General features: G+C 54.2%; 2 protein-coding genes across 2 annotated transcripts; both read left to right on the top strand.

Annotated features, from left to right (window-relative positions):
• Positions 1–2,092: 2,092 nt before the first annotated feature.
• Positions 2,093–10,429, top strand: Usp34 (Ubiquitin carboxyl-terminal hydrolase 34; the record flags this gene model as incomplete). Its single annotated transcript, XM_037322112.1, has 13 exons — positions 2,093–2,819; positions 2,871–3,036; positions 3,089–5,807; positions 5,857–6,217; positions 6,272–6,575; positions 6,623–6,839; positions 6,886–6,995; positions 7,047–7,252; positions 7,304–7,867; positions 7,916–7,967; positions 8,021–10,146; positions 10,202–10,258; positions 10,332–10,429. 13 exons carry the CDS (start codon positions 2,093–2,095, stop codon positions 10,427–10,429), a joined length of 7,707 nt encoding a protein of 2,568 aa, XP_037179417.1.
• A 4,876-nt stretch (positions 10,430–15,305) lies between these two features.
• Positions 15,306–16,776, top strand: CGCA056_v006862 (uncharacterized protein; the record flags this gene model as incomplete). Its single annotated transcript, XM_037322111.1, has 2 exons — positions 15,306–15,928; positions 15,981–16,776. 2 exons carry the CDS (start codon positions 15,306–15,308, stop codon positions 16,774–16,776), a joined length of 1,419 nt encoding a protein of 472 aa, XP_037179418.1.
• Positions 16,777–16,848: the final 72 nt, after the last annotated feature.

Below are 16,848 nucleotides of genomic sequence, written 5' to 3'. Positions count from 1 at the left end.
GCGCGAATGACCTTGTGAGCCAGCCGAGATGCCCAAGCGCTTTCCCAAGCTGCCACTTCCGTACCTGACTGGGCGTCCTCCGAACCTTTCGGATTGTTGCCTGGCAAGAGGTGTTCGGCTTGCCTCACACAGCGATTGGCTCGTTGGTGTCTGCGCGTACGAAGCGGACCGCCGCCATGTCGATTTGACTGGCCAGCTTTTGCTGCTCACAAGACAATCTTGCACCCCAATCGATGGGGGGAAAAAACAGGGCATCTGATAGAGCAAAAGACCACTGAGGGGTATTTCTTGTTGCCTTCAGGTATGGCTGATAATAGCAGATGGAAGGTAATGTTGACTTTTGCGCAACCTTGTAGAGTCAGCCAGTTTGATACGATGGTACGTACTCGTAGCCTCTGAGGAAGTTGACCAACCACGAGCGCTCCAACAGTCGCCTTCTGCAAGCCACCTCCAGCTGCCTGGCCATTGACCAGAAGGGTGGGAAGCGAGACAATCATATCGTTCGTCATTTGTCCTCTTCCCCGTGCTCCAAGCAGGCATAGATATCCGGCTTCGACTTGCCAAAGAAAGGGACAGGCCCTTGTCCTACCACCATTGCCCACTCAGCCCTCACAAAGCCAAAGTAACAACGGCCGGCGGTTCTTTGTGCTGTTTTTGCATCATCTCGTCCTGCTACGCCGACGATTGATTTCGAAAAGTAGATGGCAGCAGGCATTACACACACACACCCAACAAGCCGGCATCCCATTGCCGACCACACAGTAAGACCACCCACGTTGACGAGAGATTGAAAGATGTGTTCGTTGAGAACTAATGAAAAACGGTAGCAGACCAGTCCTCATCTGAAGAGCACAGCTATTCGACCCTCTTCCTTGCTTCGCCTGTACCGGCACTTGGTTCCCTGCAGGTACCTCACTGCCTTCGGCCCAGCCAGTTCCACCTCAGTCAACAGCAGCTCCCAACCCAAGACCATCCGGACCGTGCTCCTTGCTCCTTGCCTGCTTGACTAAGGTACACCGTCACCCCGCACCACCCACCGCCAAAGCCTTCTGGCGTCAACGACGCGCCAAAGAAGCTGCGCGGACGAGCTCGACGTTGCAAAGATAGGTAGGTACCTGCATCCTCATTTTCATTTGCCCATCTGCTTCTTTGCCTCAAAAGTTCCAAATCGTTCGCCCGTCTGCCTTGCCAGAGAAACAGCAGAGCAGGAGCACATGCTCACGGATACGGCTTTAGACTTATTTGCTCTTCTTTTCGTCTGCCCCCCTAGACCTCCTTCCCCGCCAGCTCCGTCTCCAGCTACCATTTCCGCTACGCGCTGATAAGCGAAGGCAAGGCGAAACTCTTAGCTCCCCTACCGCGCCTACCTACCTTCACCATCCGCCACCACCCATCATCATCATCCTCCGTCGTATTAACCTGAACTGCCCGTGGTGCCTAAGGTAGCTTAAGCTACAGAGCAAGGTACTTGTTTCAACCCAAGGTAGGTTTTGCCGCCTACCCACCCGGCCTTGCCTTGCCTGCTCCCATCTCGCCTCACCACCATATCTTCCCGCCGGTCCCTTACCTCATCTTTTCCCACATCGGTGTCTCCAAAACGCAAGTGCTTCCACGTTCTCCCCCTCCCCCTCCAAAGCACAGCTCCCAGCTCTAGTGGATTCATTCATGCCCGCACTGCGTCTGAAGCATCCGAAAAAGGACGACGTGCAACCCCTGCACATTCCCCCCAAAAAGCCCACCTCCAACACAACTCGCTTGGTTCGTTGGATCTCAGCCTGCACTTCGGTATCGTCACCTCGACATCCTAGCGTCTGGCCCCAATCATTTTTTTCTGGCACTTTTCGCTTTCTGAGCCACCAAGCTCTGCGCAGTCTCGTCATTTACTCAACCCCCCTCCTATTCTTTTCCATTCCCCCAATCATCGTCCCGAATACACTGCGCGACACGTCCTCCTATCCAGCTACAACCAGCAGCTCTCGAAAAAAAACCCACATGCTAATTCTAGACAGCTGCTGCCGAGTCGTCTCTCGCGCCCGAGTGACGTCTCTGGAGCTCCAGGACCCGCGCTGCGACTCCTCATTGCACCAGCCAGATGGACCAGCCTACAGGATCCTCGGAAGCACCAGAACGCGCGGTCTCCTCTGAGCCCAGCTCAACGAGACCCAACCCTTTCACAGAGGACGACGACGCCTCAAGGAAGCGACGCCGTACCTCCTTGTCTGGGGGCTCCCGAAGCCGATCCGCCGAAAGCCCTAGATCCGGCCTTGATACCTCCAGCTCCCCAGCTGCAGACCTCCTCGCCGACGATCACAATACTCAAGACTCCGCCATGAGGATAGATACCGGCCCCTCTACCCCGCAAACCCCAGAGATGCAGTCGACTGCCCGGCAGCCCCCGACAGAACCTCCTTCGAGCCGTGTCACGATAAACCTGCGCAATCCCGCCCAGCCCGACCTGTCCTCGTCGTCTCCCGTCTCCCCGACCCGTCAGTCCTTGCCAACCCAGTCGGCCGAACCCCCGGATGGCGTTAAGAAAAGCGTTGAAGACTTGGAAGAGGAGGAGGTGGACATGGTTCAGGCTCCCATAGAAATCACGGATACCCCGCCGTCAACCTCATCGAGTATGAGCCCCGAAGTTGAGGTGATTGCCATCCCGGACGAAGAACAGGATGCCCCATTCGACGATGAGGTTAGCATCATCAGAGAGGATGCTGGCTCTCTCGATCCCCTCGACCCCACCACAGATTTCCCATACCACGAAGCCCTCGAATCTTTGCAGGACACGGCAACGAGACTGGTTAACTACCTCTCTCCACCGAGTAAGACAACCTCAACTATTAGTAGCGAATACCTCTTCTGACTAGACACAGATGCCCCCCCAGACGAAGCCGTTCTCGATTCTCTGCGAATATGGATGATTTCTTACATACAATATGTCACCAACGTTGGCGTGAACGCTGCGTACGAATCCCACCTGGCCTACCACAGCTTTTGGCATACGTTTCCAGAGATTGCGTGGGTGCTTTCGACTAAGAAGTCGGTCCCTATCTTTTCCTCCAAGTCATCTTCTAAGCTGACCATTTCATAGGCTTTCAGCTTCGCGGGACAGTGGACCTATCATCGCGGATTTCTTCAGCGCGTTCTCCAAACTCGCGTCTTTTTTTATCGAATTCGACTATCTGACTGCTGAGGCTTTCCACGACAGCCCTGATGCTGATGGACGGCAGCCAGAGTACTTGATTGGGCGCTTTGTGCAGCCACTTTTGACGTATGTGAGGAGGGAAGAGGTGCGGGCTCACAACGCAACGCAAGCAGATGAGGAGATGCATTGGACGGCTGGAGGCAGCGTCACAGAGATGCTGGATCTGTTCCTGTCAGGGTCCGGGGACCTCAAACTATTGAACACTCTCACTCAGATGCATCTAGCCAATGCTCCGAGATACCAGCACATTATGGATATGCTAGTGCCGATTACCAACATCACAGCACTTATAGTGCGAAAGGCAGCACGGGTTATCCGTCACCCGCAGGTCACACCCCAGAAGTTCGAAATGTCAAAAACCAGACTCGCCGACGGCCATATCCTGTGCAACATGGTTACAGGAGCTCTCACCACTGTCATCGATAAGAACGTCACCCAACTCTCGAATGAAAACGCGCAGACACTCATTTCGGCTTTGCACGAGATCCTCAAACTATCGTTGGGTGGAGACCACAACTTGGCAACAGAGCGTCTCAAACTGCACCGACAAAGCTATCCCGAACTCCCTGCAAAGTTTACTGCCGATGCAATTGCGATGGAATGGAAGCTTGGCGTCCTCGGGAAGCTCATCACATCCAGCCAGATGCAATTGCGTGTCATGGCAGCCTCCACAATGTGCCAAGATCTCGTTTCTCTGTACAAGAAGAACAACGACAGTGAGGATGACAGCAAAGACTACAAGGAGGAATGCTCCAGGTTCCTCAAATACATCGCAGAGTACCTTCTTCGTACCAAGTTGGTGGACTACATATTGGGACCAACATGCCATCCTGAGATTACCGTGGAGAGCGGCAACATTGTTGGCTTTTTGGTAGTTACGCACTTCTACCGGAAGGAGCAAACCGATTTACTCTGGCAAACGATTACAACGACGCAAGACCCGCGAGTGTCGGAAGCTCTGATCCGCATGGCGACACCCCTTACGACCCTTTTTACCAAGGAGGAACTTCTCTATTTGTGCGAAAAGGTGCACAGCATGCCACTCGAGGCCTTCACGACATCTGTGCGCGGTCTCTGCACTTCCATGCTAAAAGATCTTCACCTGAAATTCAATCTCGCAAAAGAAACGCCGAACATCTTGCCGTTGAGCTTCTGCATTCGACTTCTCCGCGAGGCGTCAGTCTACAGCCCAGAGTCACACATCACGAGCCCTGAAGTGCACCAATTCGCCATCGATAAGTTCAAGGACTTGGTTAAAGACGGACTTGACCCCGAACTAAGAAAAGAGCTTTATAATGATTGCATCAGGGACATTGCCGCAAAATCATCCACAACGCTAGGTACCCTGTGGTGCCTGGGTATGGCGCTGCGACCAGCTGTCGCGCACGAATTACGTGTTCTCACGGCGGAACACAACTTGACGGCCCTTCTCGTTGATGAGCTCGACCACGCCATCGAGCAGGCAAAACGGGCCGGAATTCCGATTGTGCTTTGCGAACATTTCAACAGTCCCCGCAGGGAACTGATTAGCTGGATTCTCACCCACGAGCCCACCACGGTCACTTCCGACCTTGGCCCACGCCTATGGGATATGTTGGTCGGTCACGGCGCTGCATGTCAAGATGACAGGGGCGCGGGCTGGGCAATCCTCAATAATCTCCCCAAAGAGGGCAAAAGCAATCCATTTCGATTAGTGTGCTTCACTGAGTACCTACCCAACCTCCCACGGGACTGCCTATGCGAAGGAGCGCTACAATTCGTCAAGGAAGCCATCGTCTCGCGAGTAAATGATATCAATGACATCATCCTTGACGACGACGAAAGCCTCGCTCAGAGTGGAATAGAGCAGCTCTGGCGAATGGTACTCGACGCAGAGAACTTGGCGCTTGTGGACGCTGCAATTCAGACACTTGTGGTCGATGTCTACATTGAAAGCGAGTCAATTTTGGCATACCCGCACCATAGAGCACGCCAAGTTCACCTGGGTTTGGTGAATCGCTGCCTGAAACAGATGGAGGCCGCCGCGAAGCGACTCGAATCTTTCAATGAAGGAACCCGGAGCGGAGATGACGAACCAATGGTGATTGTGGCGACAGAAGAGCAAACTAGAGAACAAGAGCGTGTCTTCATACGATCGCTTGCAGTACTTCGACACTTTCTTAGGGCGCACCAGACGAAGGCTCATTTTTCCGCGCCTGACTTGCGAGCGTTGACCCCTGGCTCCCCGAGTGTTACGGAGGGAGAGTCAGCCGAGCTTAAGTTCCAATCTTTTGATGGAAATAAGCAGACCGACATTATGCCTCTTGAGGTCGGACGCCGGAACACGGCAGCTTCTTTGCTGGCAAGCATCAGGCAGGCGACTGGATTCGACAACTACCGGATCTACTACCGCGGCCGTCCGTTTGCACCCAATGAAAACGATGTTTGCCGGTCTTTGGAGGAGCTCAAGATCCATGATGGCCTGATTCTGGTCAAGAGAGATGAGAACGGTACCACTGCCGCTGCTAGGATCAAACCAGGGGCATCTCTTCTTGAGATCGAGATACTGGGACATTTTGGGCAACTGTGGAATTATTTGAGCATGCAAGAAACTCTTGCCAGAGAGGTAGGCTTTCCGGCCCGGGATCTGAAGCTGCAAACTAACGTCTTTCCAGATCCACAACTTCCTCGTCAAACTACCCGCAGATACACATATGATAGCCGCTTTTGATTCTCCCGACACGTCATACGAGCAGATTTTCCCACTCGGACAACCGTTCAAATCGCAATATGCGTTGTACGCGATGCGAGAGTATATGGATTCTGCTGTCCGTCGATTGAAAGAAGCCGTTGCCACCTCTGCCCCGGAGCAAAAGAGTGCAATCACTGATGCGTACCTTGACGCTCTAGTAAGAGTGCGGAAGCTTGTTGTCGCAGCCATTTCGGACCCGGATGTCATTGACAGCTCAGGGTCGGAGGTGCTGAAGAATCGTCTTGCGTTCACCTTGATGAATACCTATTTGCTGACATTAAGAGGTATGTACTTTTCCAACAGCCCTTCAAGGAGTAACGCATCTAACTCTTTTGTAGAGCCTGCGCCATCAGGATCCTCACTCAAATATAAGTCAGTTGCCATAGCACCTCCTGGCCGACTCGTCGATATTCTGAGCTCCGCAATCAACGGACGACACAACGAAACTTTTGTTTCCCTCACGGCGGCCACTTTTTCGGCCATCATCCGAAGTATTGCTATGGACTTTGCTTTCTGGACTGCTTTCGAGACTCTGCCGAATCTTGAGGACCTGCTAGGGACCCTGCTTCTGGACGAACCATGCGACACCATTCGCGTTAACATTGCTAAGATCATAGAGGATAGGATCATCTCTCCGAGCGAGTAAGTGATCTTGAGCTTCATACTTTGTCTAGTACTGACGTGAACAGGTCGACACCAAGCACGCGCTCCTTCTGCGAGCGTCTTTGGCCAATGCTTAGCAGACTCATCGATAGAGCGGTCGAGAAGCCGAGACAATGTTTGCAAGTCTTCAAGCTGTCTCATATTCTTCTCATCAAGCTCTGTCGTGACAACCCTGGTGTCGTGAATGTGCCTGAATTGGCAAGACAATGCGGCGATCTTTTACTTTCACATGATTCAGCTGAGGTCAGTCGATGCCATGCTTTGGTGTGTTACCAACTGACCAAAAAAGCATATCGAGCAATTCGGTCCCGAGGACACCGTAGCACGGGGCCTGGCTAATCTGCTTTGGTACTGCCTAACAAGCGAGATGGACCTGAACGTGGAACAGGAACTTCCAGAGTTAGTGAAAAGAACGTCTAACTCATTACATTCCACTGACCCTCAATGCAGCAAACTTGGTAGGAAACTCTTCTGGAAACATCTGTTTCCGCCCCCACAGAGGGACGGCAGTCGCGGACGATCTTGCATCCTTTCGACTGCCACCAGATTGGTCCTGGGAGACATCGTCTTCTATTTGGTGTCCAGATCAGAGCAACGCCTGCACGAGATGCTGATCGATTTGGAGAGCTTGGTTCCTTTTGACGAGTTCGAGAACGGTTGGTGTACCTTGCTCACCGATATGCGATATACCCGCTTACATTCTCAAGATCCTTATATCTACGAGCTGCAACCACAATTCGACCGCATGTCTGCCATCAGAGCTCCTTGTGGATATGCTGGACTTCGGAACCTGTCCAATACATGCTACCTCAACTCACTCTTCACTCAACTCTTCATGAATACCGGCTTCCGTAAATTCATGGTTGATGCCGTCACAGATGAGCTACAACCGCAGAATCTAGTGGCCGAAACCCAGAAGTTGTTTGCGTTTATGCAAGGGAGCGCACGAAAGTTCATCGATCCCAGCTTGCTTGTGGGATGCATCAAGACGTACGATGACACGCCTATTGATGTCCACAACCAGATGGACGTCGACGAGTTCTACAATCTTCTTTTTGATCGATGGGAAGGACAGCTCAACACTGTTGAAGAAAAGCAGGCGTTGAGATCCTTCTATGGTGGTCAGCTGGTGCAGCAGGTTGCGTCCAAAGAATGCGATCACATCTCGGAGCGTCTGGAACCGTTTTCGGCTATTCAGTGCGATATCAAGGGTAAATTGAATCTGCAAGACAGTCTCCAAGCATACGTCGACGGTGAAATCATGCAAGGAGGTAAGGGCTGCCCACTCTTCTTCATCAACATCGGCTGATCAATTCCAGACAACAAGTACAAGTGCTCGAGCTGCGACCGGCATGTCGATGCCGTCAAAAGGTTTGATTTCGTGTTTCGCCAGTGTCGTGATATACAGCTGACCGTTTGTTCAGGGCGTGCCTGAAGGATATTCCCGATAATTTGATCTTCCATCTCAAAAGATTTGATTTCAATCTGCGTACATTGATGCGCAGCAAGATCAATGATTACTTCTCGTTCCCCACCAAAATCGACATGCGGCCGTACACGATTGATCACCTCGGATCTCCCTCTGACTCGGGCGAAGAGGACATGTTTGAGCTGGTTGGCGTTCTGGTCCACGCAGGAACTGCGGAATCGGGTCACTACTACTCATACATCAGAGAACGGCCTACTGGCGCCTCGTCAGAAGCCTGGTTTGAGTTCAATGATGACGTTGTCTCGCCTTGGAATCCAGCCGATTTGGAAAAGTCAACCTTCGGTGGCCCAGAGGTGCCCTTTGACAACGGAGTTTCCTATGACAAGACGTACAGTGCTTACATGCTGTTCTATCAACGATCGTCTGTCCTGAAAGCAGAACAGGAAGAGGCACAGAGTCTGTCCCTTCCTATGCCACTGAAGGTCACTCTCCCCAAGGACGTTGCCGATCATATCGCGGGGGAGAACACCATCTTGCTCCGAAGGCATTGCCTTTATGATCCGAGTCACTCACAGTTGGTTCTCAAGACATACGACCATGCGCGAATGCGGGATGGGGGCTTGTGCTCTCCCATGCACCTCATTGAGCAGCGAGCCATGCATATGCTGCTGGGTCATCTCGACCAAGTTGCATCGAGAACCAAGGATCTTCCCTACTTCGAAGCATTCCGACGACAGATCGAACGCGCCTGCGTGAATTGCGTCAAATGTTCGTTGGATTTCATCGAGTATTTCCAAGAAAGACCGGAGTCATTCCGACAACTCCTTCAAAGAAACCCGGACCCCGGCGTCCGGTTCGCGGTTGGCAGCCTGTTCATCACGAGCCTTCGGACGATAAAGGCCTCGCAACCCGAGGCTTACTACGTTTCCGAGGAAGATATGGTTGAGGAGCCTGTCATGGCCCAAGTTATGCAGCTGTTTGACACCCTCTGGATCAACTTCCAAACGAATATTCGTTCCTGGTCTGAGGTTTTCCAAACGATCCTCGCATTCGCCAAACTTGGTCCGGCAGAGACGGCATTACTCTTGTCGGAAGACTGGTTCATGAAAATTCTGCGCATCATCATTGCGGACGCAAACTTGGAGATGCCACAGCAGTACATGCGAATGCTGACGAACGTTATGCGTCGCATGAGCAACACCCGCGCGATTCAGTACGACATGATCATCCAACTCGCCGAGCATTTCATCGGTTCTTTGGAAGGCATTCTTGATCCCAGCACTATCGTGGACGGTCCCGAGGTACGGTGGGAGCTCTACATGGAACACCAGAAGAAGGTTGGCTCACCGCAAAGGTTTCCTTGGACGTCGAGCGAAGTAACCCACCTTCTACATGAGCTGGGCAAGGGTAGCGGAAGCATCTTCGTCAAGAAGTTGATTGAGCTAAACCAAGAACATCTGTTCACGGCAGCCATCATCAGGCGGTTGATGAATTCTGGCCCCGAAATGGAGTCGAAGGTCTTCTCTGCTATCAGAACCATGATCAGCGGACAACTGGTGCAATATGCGGTGACCCCTTTCATCCAAGCGGCCATGGTATTCTCTGAGCAAAGCAGATCCGATAACTACGTACTGTCGCTCTTCCGCCACGTTGCCGCCGAATGCAGAAGCTTGCAAAACTCGGAAGGTGCCGCGTTCTTGGGCTTCTTCAAGATGGCCTACAGCAGCCTTCAAAACAGCAGCGACGAAAACGACGAGTCCCGGCACATGGTTTACATTGATTTCATCCCCATGTGGGCGCCCAGCCTGCTAGGCTTCTTCGAGCCTGAGGTGCGACGTGAGACAGAGTACTTCCTGTCGGCATGGCTTTCGACTCACGCGCCGGATGACAAGGAAGACAAGTTCTCGGCCCTTGTCAACATGGCAGCTCGGAAACTTGCCATGAACTGCCTGTATCTCCTCAGAGAGAATTTCTTGAAGAGACGGGCGCCGATAGTAAAGCAGCACACTGAGAGCTTGCAAGGCATCATCGTCGCCTGCGAGCCGTACTTCCAGGTCGATGTGGCGGCGGATGCGGACCAGCGCATCATCACCCTGACTGAGTTCCAGGAGGCTTTCCGCTGTAAGTGACGTATGCCCCGTAAACAGCTTGGTTAAGAAACTGACTTCTGGGGTAGCAATTATCGAGCCTCTTCGACGCATGGCAGTGGAGGAAATGGACGACGAGGGCTCCGGTATGTCCACAGGCCTCTACAGTGACTCTGAGACCATCTCCTCGGAACCACGAGGGCTGACTTGACGGCTCAGACTGGGAAAACTCGATAGCGTCGTCGGAACAGTTGGAAAGCCTGGCAGACGTGACCATGCAAACGGCCGGAGACTTGCCAGACGCGGATCTTCAGTAACGCATGCATTACAGCACCCATGATGACATGAATGACTACGGAATACTTTGAACTTTTTCGATTATGCAATGTGGGAAACAGTCCCACCACGCAAGGCGTCAAGGAGATGGGGAGTCCCAAATGGGACGGATATCGGACTTAGCGATATGAAATGCGTACAGGTGGGAGGAGATTTCTTGCATTCGGTGGCGTGCCGGCGTTCAGGACCCAGAAAAGGGTGAGGTGATTTCAACATCTAACGGGGGCGATGGCGACGGCTAGAAGAGTAGTCTGGATTCTTTTGACGCGGTCGGCTGAAGATGAGTCGCCGCGAACAGTGAGTGGGTTGCCCTCTTTTGGAGGCCACTGCGATTGAGAGTGCGTAAACGGTATGGAATAGATAGAATATCCATGTTGTCAACCGCCAGGGCCGGCAACAGCCTCACAATAGGTCCAGCAAGAGAGTTGCCCGCGTGCAGGTTAGCAAATTATTTTAGGCACGCCTGTGAATGAAAAGTGCAAGCATCGCTGTGATATGGCCGCGGCTTGTTGTCCGGGAAGCGGTGTGGCTGTAGGGACGTTGTGGACCAACGAAGATGCGAGAACGACGTAAGATTTCCAATATTAGACGTACATCGGTGAAGGCCGGTTGAACAGATGGTGACGGGAGGAGATTAGGGACTGAATCACGGTTGTACTGGCGAGTGTTTAACCGCCGAACGGTGGGTTAAAGTGGTGACTTGGATCCCGGATGATGAAGTGCATTTACGGGCGGGGACAACTCGATTGGCTCGCGGGGTGTGCGGGACAATATGTGAAGTTAGAGAGGCGGGCGGGTCTGGGTCTGGCAGCTTACACATCAAGCATTGCACGTGTGTGGGATTTTGGTATTGTTTCTAAAACGGATTTACCAGTCACCGTAGATCATTTTGTAGATCCCGAGATGGGTCATGTGATTGGTCAATGGCAGCGGGAGTGCTGGCGGTGAAGATAGGTTCATGAAGTGGCCCGTCTCCTTGGTTGTCCACGGGCGCTGCGGGATCTTGTGAGACGGAGTGGTCATCTTGAGACCGCTCTATCTTGCTGCCGTCGTCGTCGTCATCGTTGCTACTGTCGTCTTCGGTAGGAGTAGTTAGGTACACAGGAATAGCTGCGCAGACACAGGAAATTAGGCGCTGTCGTCATTTTTAGATCACGATATGCAGGTTCACGCGGATGGGCGGCGGCGACGGCTGCATCGGCTCCTTGCAGGTGGTGGAGGTTGGAGGGGAAGGGGGGGAATGGATGGACTCGGTGCCTGTCCGAAGCCGCGGCCGGCCGAGTGGAGGCCGAGAGGGGGAAGAGCGAGGCCGAAGGTGGTGGTGGATGAGATCAAGTGCCGGTGGCTAAATTATGCGATACCGACGGATATTCGTAGTTTGCCATCTTTGGCCGATGTCCATGTTTCCACGGGAGGGGGAGGGGGAGGGTATTGCAGTGTGCCGGCGGGCTCGGTGGAGGTCGTATTGTGTGAGTCGTGCAAATCGAACGTAATGTCTACGGGTTTATTGTTCTCGTGATGTGGTCTTGGGTGTTGCGGCTGGCTACTTACTTACCGTGTCTCCCTTCATCCGCTCAGAGAATCGCGGGGTTTTGCTTGGCGGGGTGTTTGGCTGGGCGAAACAGAGTTGGGTGATCATTCGAGAGGGGGCGGTTCGTGTTGGTGGCCGTTTTGTTTTGACCGACACACGATGTTTGGAAGATCCGGAAGTTGACGAAGGTGACAGCGGGTTTGATGTTCTTCTTTATCCATGCATACGCAAAGGTAAAAAGGGAGATGGGTGCGAAACGGGCTTGACAGCTCACGCGGCATGATCGGGAGGCAATGCAGGAGCGATTGGGGGAAAACAAGTTGGTTTTTCTTGACGTGTTTGACGGTTTCGTGTGGGAGCCGCGATGCGGCGTGGGTGTGGTGCGAGGCTCAGCTCATGTGTTCATATGTTGGTGACGTGCTTGTTGGTTTCAGAAGCAAGATTGGGCGGGTGTGGTGGAGTTAGTCAGTTGGTGTGTGTGTGAGTGTGTCCGTTGCCTTGGGACCTTGAAAAGCATGGTGAGGGGGTCATCGGATGAAAAGAACATCAGGTGGAATGGTCGAGATCTTCTCTGATGGAGTGATGCTCGTTTTGGATTTGTTCTTGGCGGCGGTGGGAGGGTATTGGTGTGTTCTCTTTTTTACGAGGACGAGGGACGAGGATGAGGAGATCGCGATGGTGGCAAAGAGAAGCCAAGGTGAGGAGTCGTGGCTGTTCTAACACCTTGGTAAAAGTTTGTTCAGTTACTAAGCGGGGGTGGGAACCCTCTCTCTTTTCTCGTTGCCTGGTGGTGTTCAACGTGATGCTAGTCTCGAACAAACGAAGCCGTCGCCAAGTCTTGGCCGGTTTCCATCGTCTCTTCTCCCCATCTTCCTTTTTTTTTTTTTTTTTTTTTTTTTTGGGGGGGGGGGGGGGGGACGACGGCGATCCATCGGCTCTCTCTGACCCCACGATGAGCCGATCGACTCTGCGACGCTGTGGAAAGAGCAATTTATCTCGAGGGCATCTCGAGACGAGGCATGCCAAGCGAAGTCAAGACGTCTGACGGGTCAGTAGAGTTTTCCTGGGGTAAATTGCGGTACACTAGATTGTACGCTTGTTTTTTGGTATTTTTCCGTCCGCGACGGCGTAAACTCAAGTAAATTGTGATTCTGGGTCCCCCAGACGTATGAGATTGATGTCGCCTCTCTCTCTACCTGCTGGGCTGGGGCTGAAGTTGAGGCTGGTGTTTGAGGCATTGAGGCACTGAGGCGTCGGCGGTCTTTGAAGCTTTGCTCTGCCTTGTTTTGTCGTGGCCATGAAATCTCGCCTCCAGGTATTCTTGGTTCTTGTCCTCAGCGCCCCCAGGAATTAGCAGCGTCTGTATCGATGGGTGGGGTAGGCGTTCGCCGTTCGCTGCGTCCGTCCATCCTGCCATCCCTTCCTCGCCGCGGCCGTGAGTTATCGCGCGGGCCAACCGATGGCCCCCCCGAGCCATGTGCCGTTTTTGGGGGGCCTGTCGGTAGAGGCGGCGACGACTGACAGTGGTCACTGGTGAGGAACACTGAAAGGGAAAAGCAATCTATTTTTGCGACACTGGCGAGAACGGCGGGCCCGGTCATGCACGAATCCCTGTCCGGCACGCACACGTCGATCTGTACGTAGATCCCCACCCCGACTCTGGCCACGAATCAGACGAAAAACAGGCCCACGGCTTTCCCAGCTGTCAGGGACACCAGTGACTACAGGCGCGGGGTCGCGGCGCTGAAAATAGCAGCGTAGCCGCCGAAGGGTACGGAAAGCTGCGAAGCTACTGCAGCGTAGGCAGCTTTGGGAAAATCTACGATTGGACGGCCTGGGTTTCTGGGTAAGCTGCAGAGGCTAGAGCCGTTGTTGAGATGCGGGGATTGGATTGGATTTTGCGGTCAGAAGGAGGAGACGATGAGAGAGTCCCATTTTCGACTTCATTTTTAGATATGCAATGTGATGAAGTGCAGTAGTCTCTGGTGGTTTGCTTCTCGATTTAGGAGGTAGCCCGCTCGCGATGCGCGGCTCACTCGCCCATAGCTGCTGCTTCTGCTCCAGCTGGGTACCTTGCCTTGGACGACATTATCGTTGTCCATGTCTGCTATGATCGAACAAGAACTGGGCCAGGGGCGCTGGGAAGACCGTAGGACGACGTTCGCTGTGGCATCGTTTGATGACAGGCTGAGATAGATGACAGTCGGGGACCTCTAGCGACTTCACGCACCACGCCCCCCTGAGTAAATCGGCTCCCCTTTCCATCCCCAATCCCCCCCTCCCACTTTCCTTGGCCCTTTGCGACTGCACCGCATGCCGCCTCGTCACCGGTTGCCCCCTCTCTGCCCTTCTGTCTCCCAATGGAAGCGCCGCGAAGACACACAGAGGAGGCAAACGGAGAGGAGAACACGAGGAACATCCCCTTCCCCGTACGTGCCTCTCAAGGAACATTGGAAGATCATGAAACAGACACCATCTCTTTTTTTGGGACAGGTTCGCATCCACCAACACGGATGACAGCAGTAGCAGCAACAGCAATAGCACACGCCCCTCGTCATCATCATCACCATCCTCATCATCTAGAAGAGACGGGTTTCATCTTTTTTGGCGCCCAGCCTCACCAGCACCTCGCGCAAAGACCACGGCCTGTCAGATACGCCACGCCACGCCGCGCCGCCGCGCCGTGAACCTTTTTTTATCCCACTTTTATTTGCTGCCCTTGGTATCCTGCCTCCAAGGACCCCTATCCCGGCAGTGATAATCGTAAACCTAGCGTGGTGGGTCGACGTCCGAAGTCACCCTGCGTCGTCGTAGTGGTAGTCGTCGTCTTCGCCATCTCGCGTGAGCTCCCCCTCTCCAAAACTCCAAGGTACCTTACCTCGGCCAGGCCTTTCTCGAAAGGGATAGATGGGGCCCCTCTCTACCCATTACCCATAAGGCTGTTTGAGTCGCATCGCGAGCACAAAGAGACACATATACTCGGATGACCAGGGGGTGTCCTGCATACGAAGGCTCTTGTTTCAGATTTTCTCTTCGAGCTAGCAGCTAGCTAGGCAAAGCCGGAGGAGCTACGACTGGATATATCTTCACCTGCCCTCCCATCCCACCTCACCTCTGTTGCTTGTTGAGATCCAAGACGAAGATCACACACAAAGGGCGTCGACGCCGACAAAACATTTTCCTTCAGCACACTCCTTCAAAGCTCAGGCCTGGCGCCCCAGAGTCCGTTACCAATCTTGTAATACCATTGGACCGATATTCTTCAAAGCTTTCTCAACTACTTCTCTTCTCGTTTACGAGACCCTTTTCGAGAACCCTCAGTCAACATGGCTCTCAAGGGTCGCATTTCGTCTCCTCTGGAGGCCGGCACCTCCATCCTCGACGTCCAGAACCTGCCGCCCCATCTTAATGAAGCCCTCGAGTACGCTTCCAAGAGGCTCGCCAGGAAGGCTCTTCACGTCACCCTCGTCGTCGCCAGACGCGAGTACCAGCTCCCTACTCTCCTGCCGTCGTCCTCCGGCCTCACCACGCCCACGATGTCGCCACCGAGCTCTCCGCCGCTGCCTTCCACGCGCTTCGGCGGCTTCGGCTCGCCCGTCTCCTCCTTCAAGAAGCTCGTCAGGACGAACACCGGGTCCAGCATCTCGTCCGTGTCCACCGTCTCCTCCGCCGGCAGTGAAGCCAAGTCCCCCGAGACCTTCACCTTCACGCCCTCTTTCCTGATGGACACCAACGGTCCGAGGTTGAGGTGGCCCCTGTCTCCCGGCATCCCACTTTCGCCCCCTCCCATGACGCCCTCTGTCGCCTCCTCCACCATCACCGACGCTTCCGGGCCCATGTCGCCCAACCCCTTCGGCATCCGCCTCATCCACGCCGATCTTCTCACCGACAAGCAAGAGCGCACCCTCCGCCAGACCATCGAGCGCGCGGAGAGGAAATTCCGCATCGGGTACGCACTCTGATCATCCCCCAACCCAAGCATCCCACTAACACCCGCACAGCTCCGAGTGGCTCCCTCCAGTCGTCGACGGCTCCGCCTGCGGCATGACCTCCAGCCTCATCCGCCGCTCCATCGTCCAGAACGAAGTCCTCTTCGCCTCCGAGGGCCTCACCCTCGTCTCCCTCGACCGCCTCTACACCTTCAAGGCCGCCCTCTCCAGCTACTCCCGCACCAACGCCCCGCTTAGGCTTGAAGACGCCGTCGACGAGCTGCGCCGCCTCATCCTCTCCCGCGCCGGCAAGAAGGTCTCCAAGTCCGACCTCCTCCGCTCCTACGACTTCCTCAGCGTCAGCGACGCCGCCCTCGCCGACGTCGACAAGATGTACCGCAGGGCGTACGGCGGCCCTGACCGCGTCGGGGCCATTGAGGGCGTCGGCTCCAAGGCGCACGTCGAGGAGACCATGAGGGAGCTCGAGAGGGACGTCGAGGAGACCATGCCCGCGGCGATGGCCACCATCAAGATTGGCAAGCCGCCCTCGCCCAAGGGCCCCGCGCTCAAGCTGCAGACCAACTTCGACACTAAGCCGTCGCCGCCGATCGTCGAGGCGGACGAGGTTTCCGAGGAGGAGGAGTTGACGGCGCGGCCGGAGCGTCAGCCCAACGTGTCCGTCTGGAGCCCGGTGTCTATTGCAGAGGTTCTGCACGAGGAGCGCTTCGTCGATGACAGGCAGAGGCTGGGCCCGATGACGCCCAACGGGTACGATGACATCTCGCCCATCACCAGAGGCGAGTGGGGTTTCCTCATGGGCCCCGGCGGTGTTGGCAATGGCCGAACTGCGCCTGTCGTTACCTGCTGAGAGCAATATTGCATGTTTCTTTTTAGATGTTCAAAACGGGTTCGGTACCTACTTCTTTCTTCCTGTATGATA

The sequence above is a fragment of the Colletotrichum aenigma genome (genome assembly GCF_013390185.1).
Source record: "Colletotrichum aenigma strain Cg56 chromosome Unknown KSG_Cg56_contig04, whole genome shotgun sequence".
NCBI classification, from domain to species: Eukaryota; Fungi; Ascomycota; class Sordariomycetes; order Glomerellales; family Glomerellaceae; genus Colletotrichum; species Colletotrichum aenigma.
The sequence above is the reverse complement of the archived record's forward strand: the minus strand, read 5'-3'. Positions and strand labels throughout refer to the sequence as shown.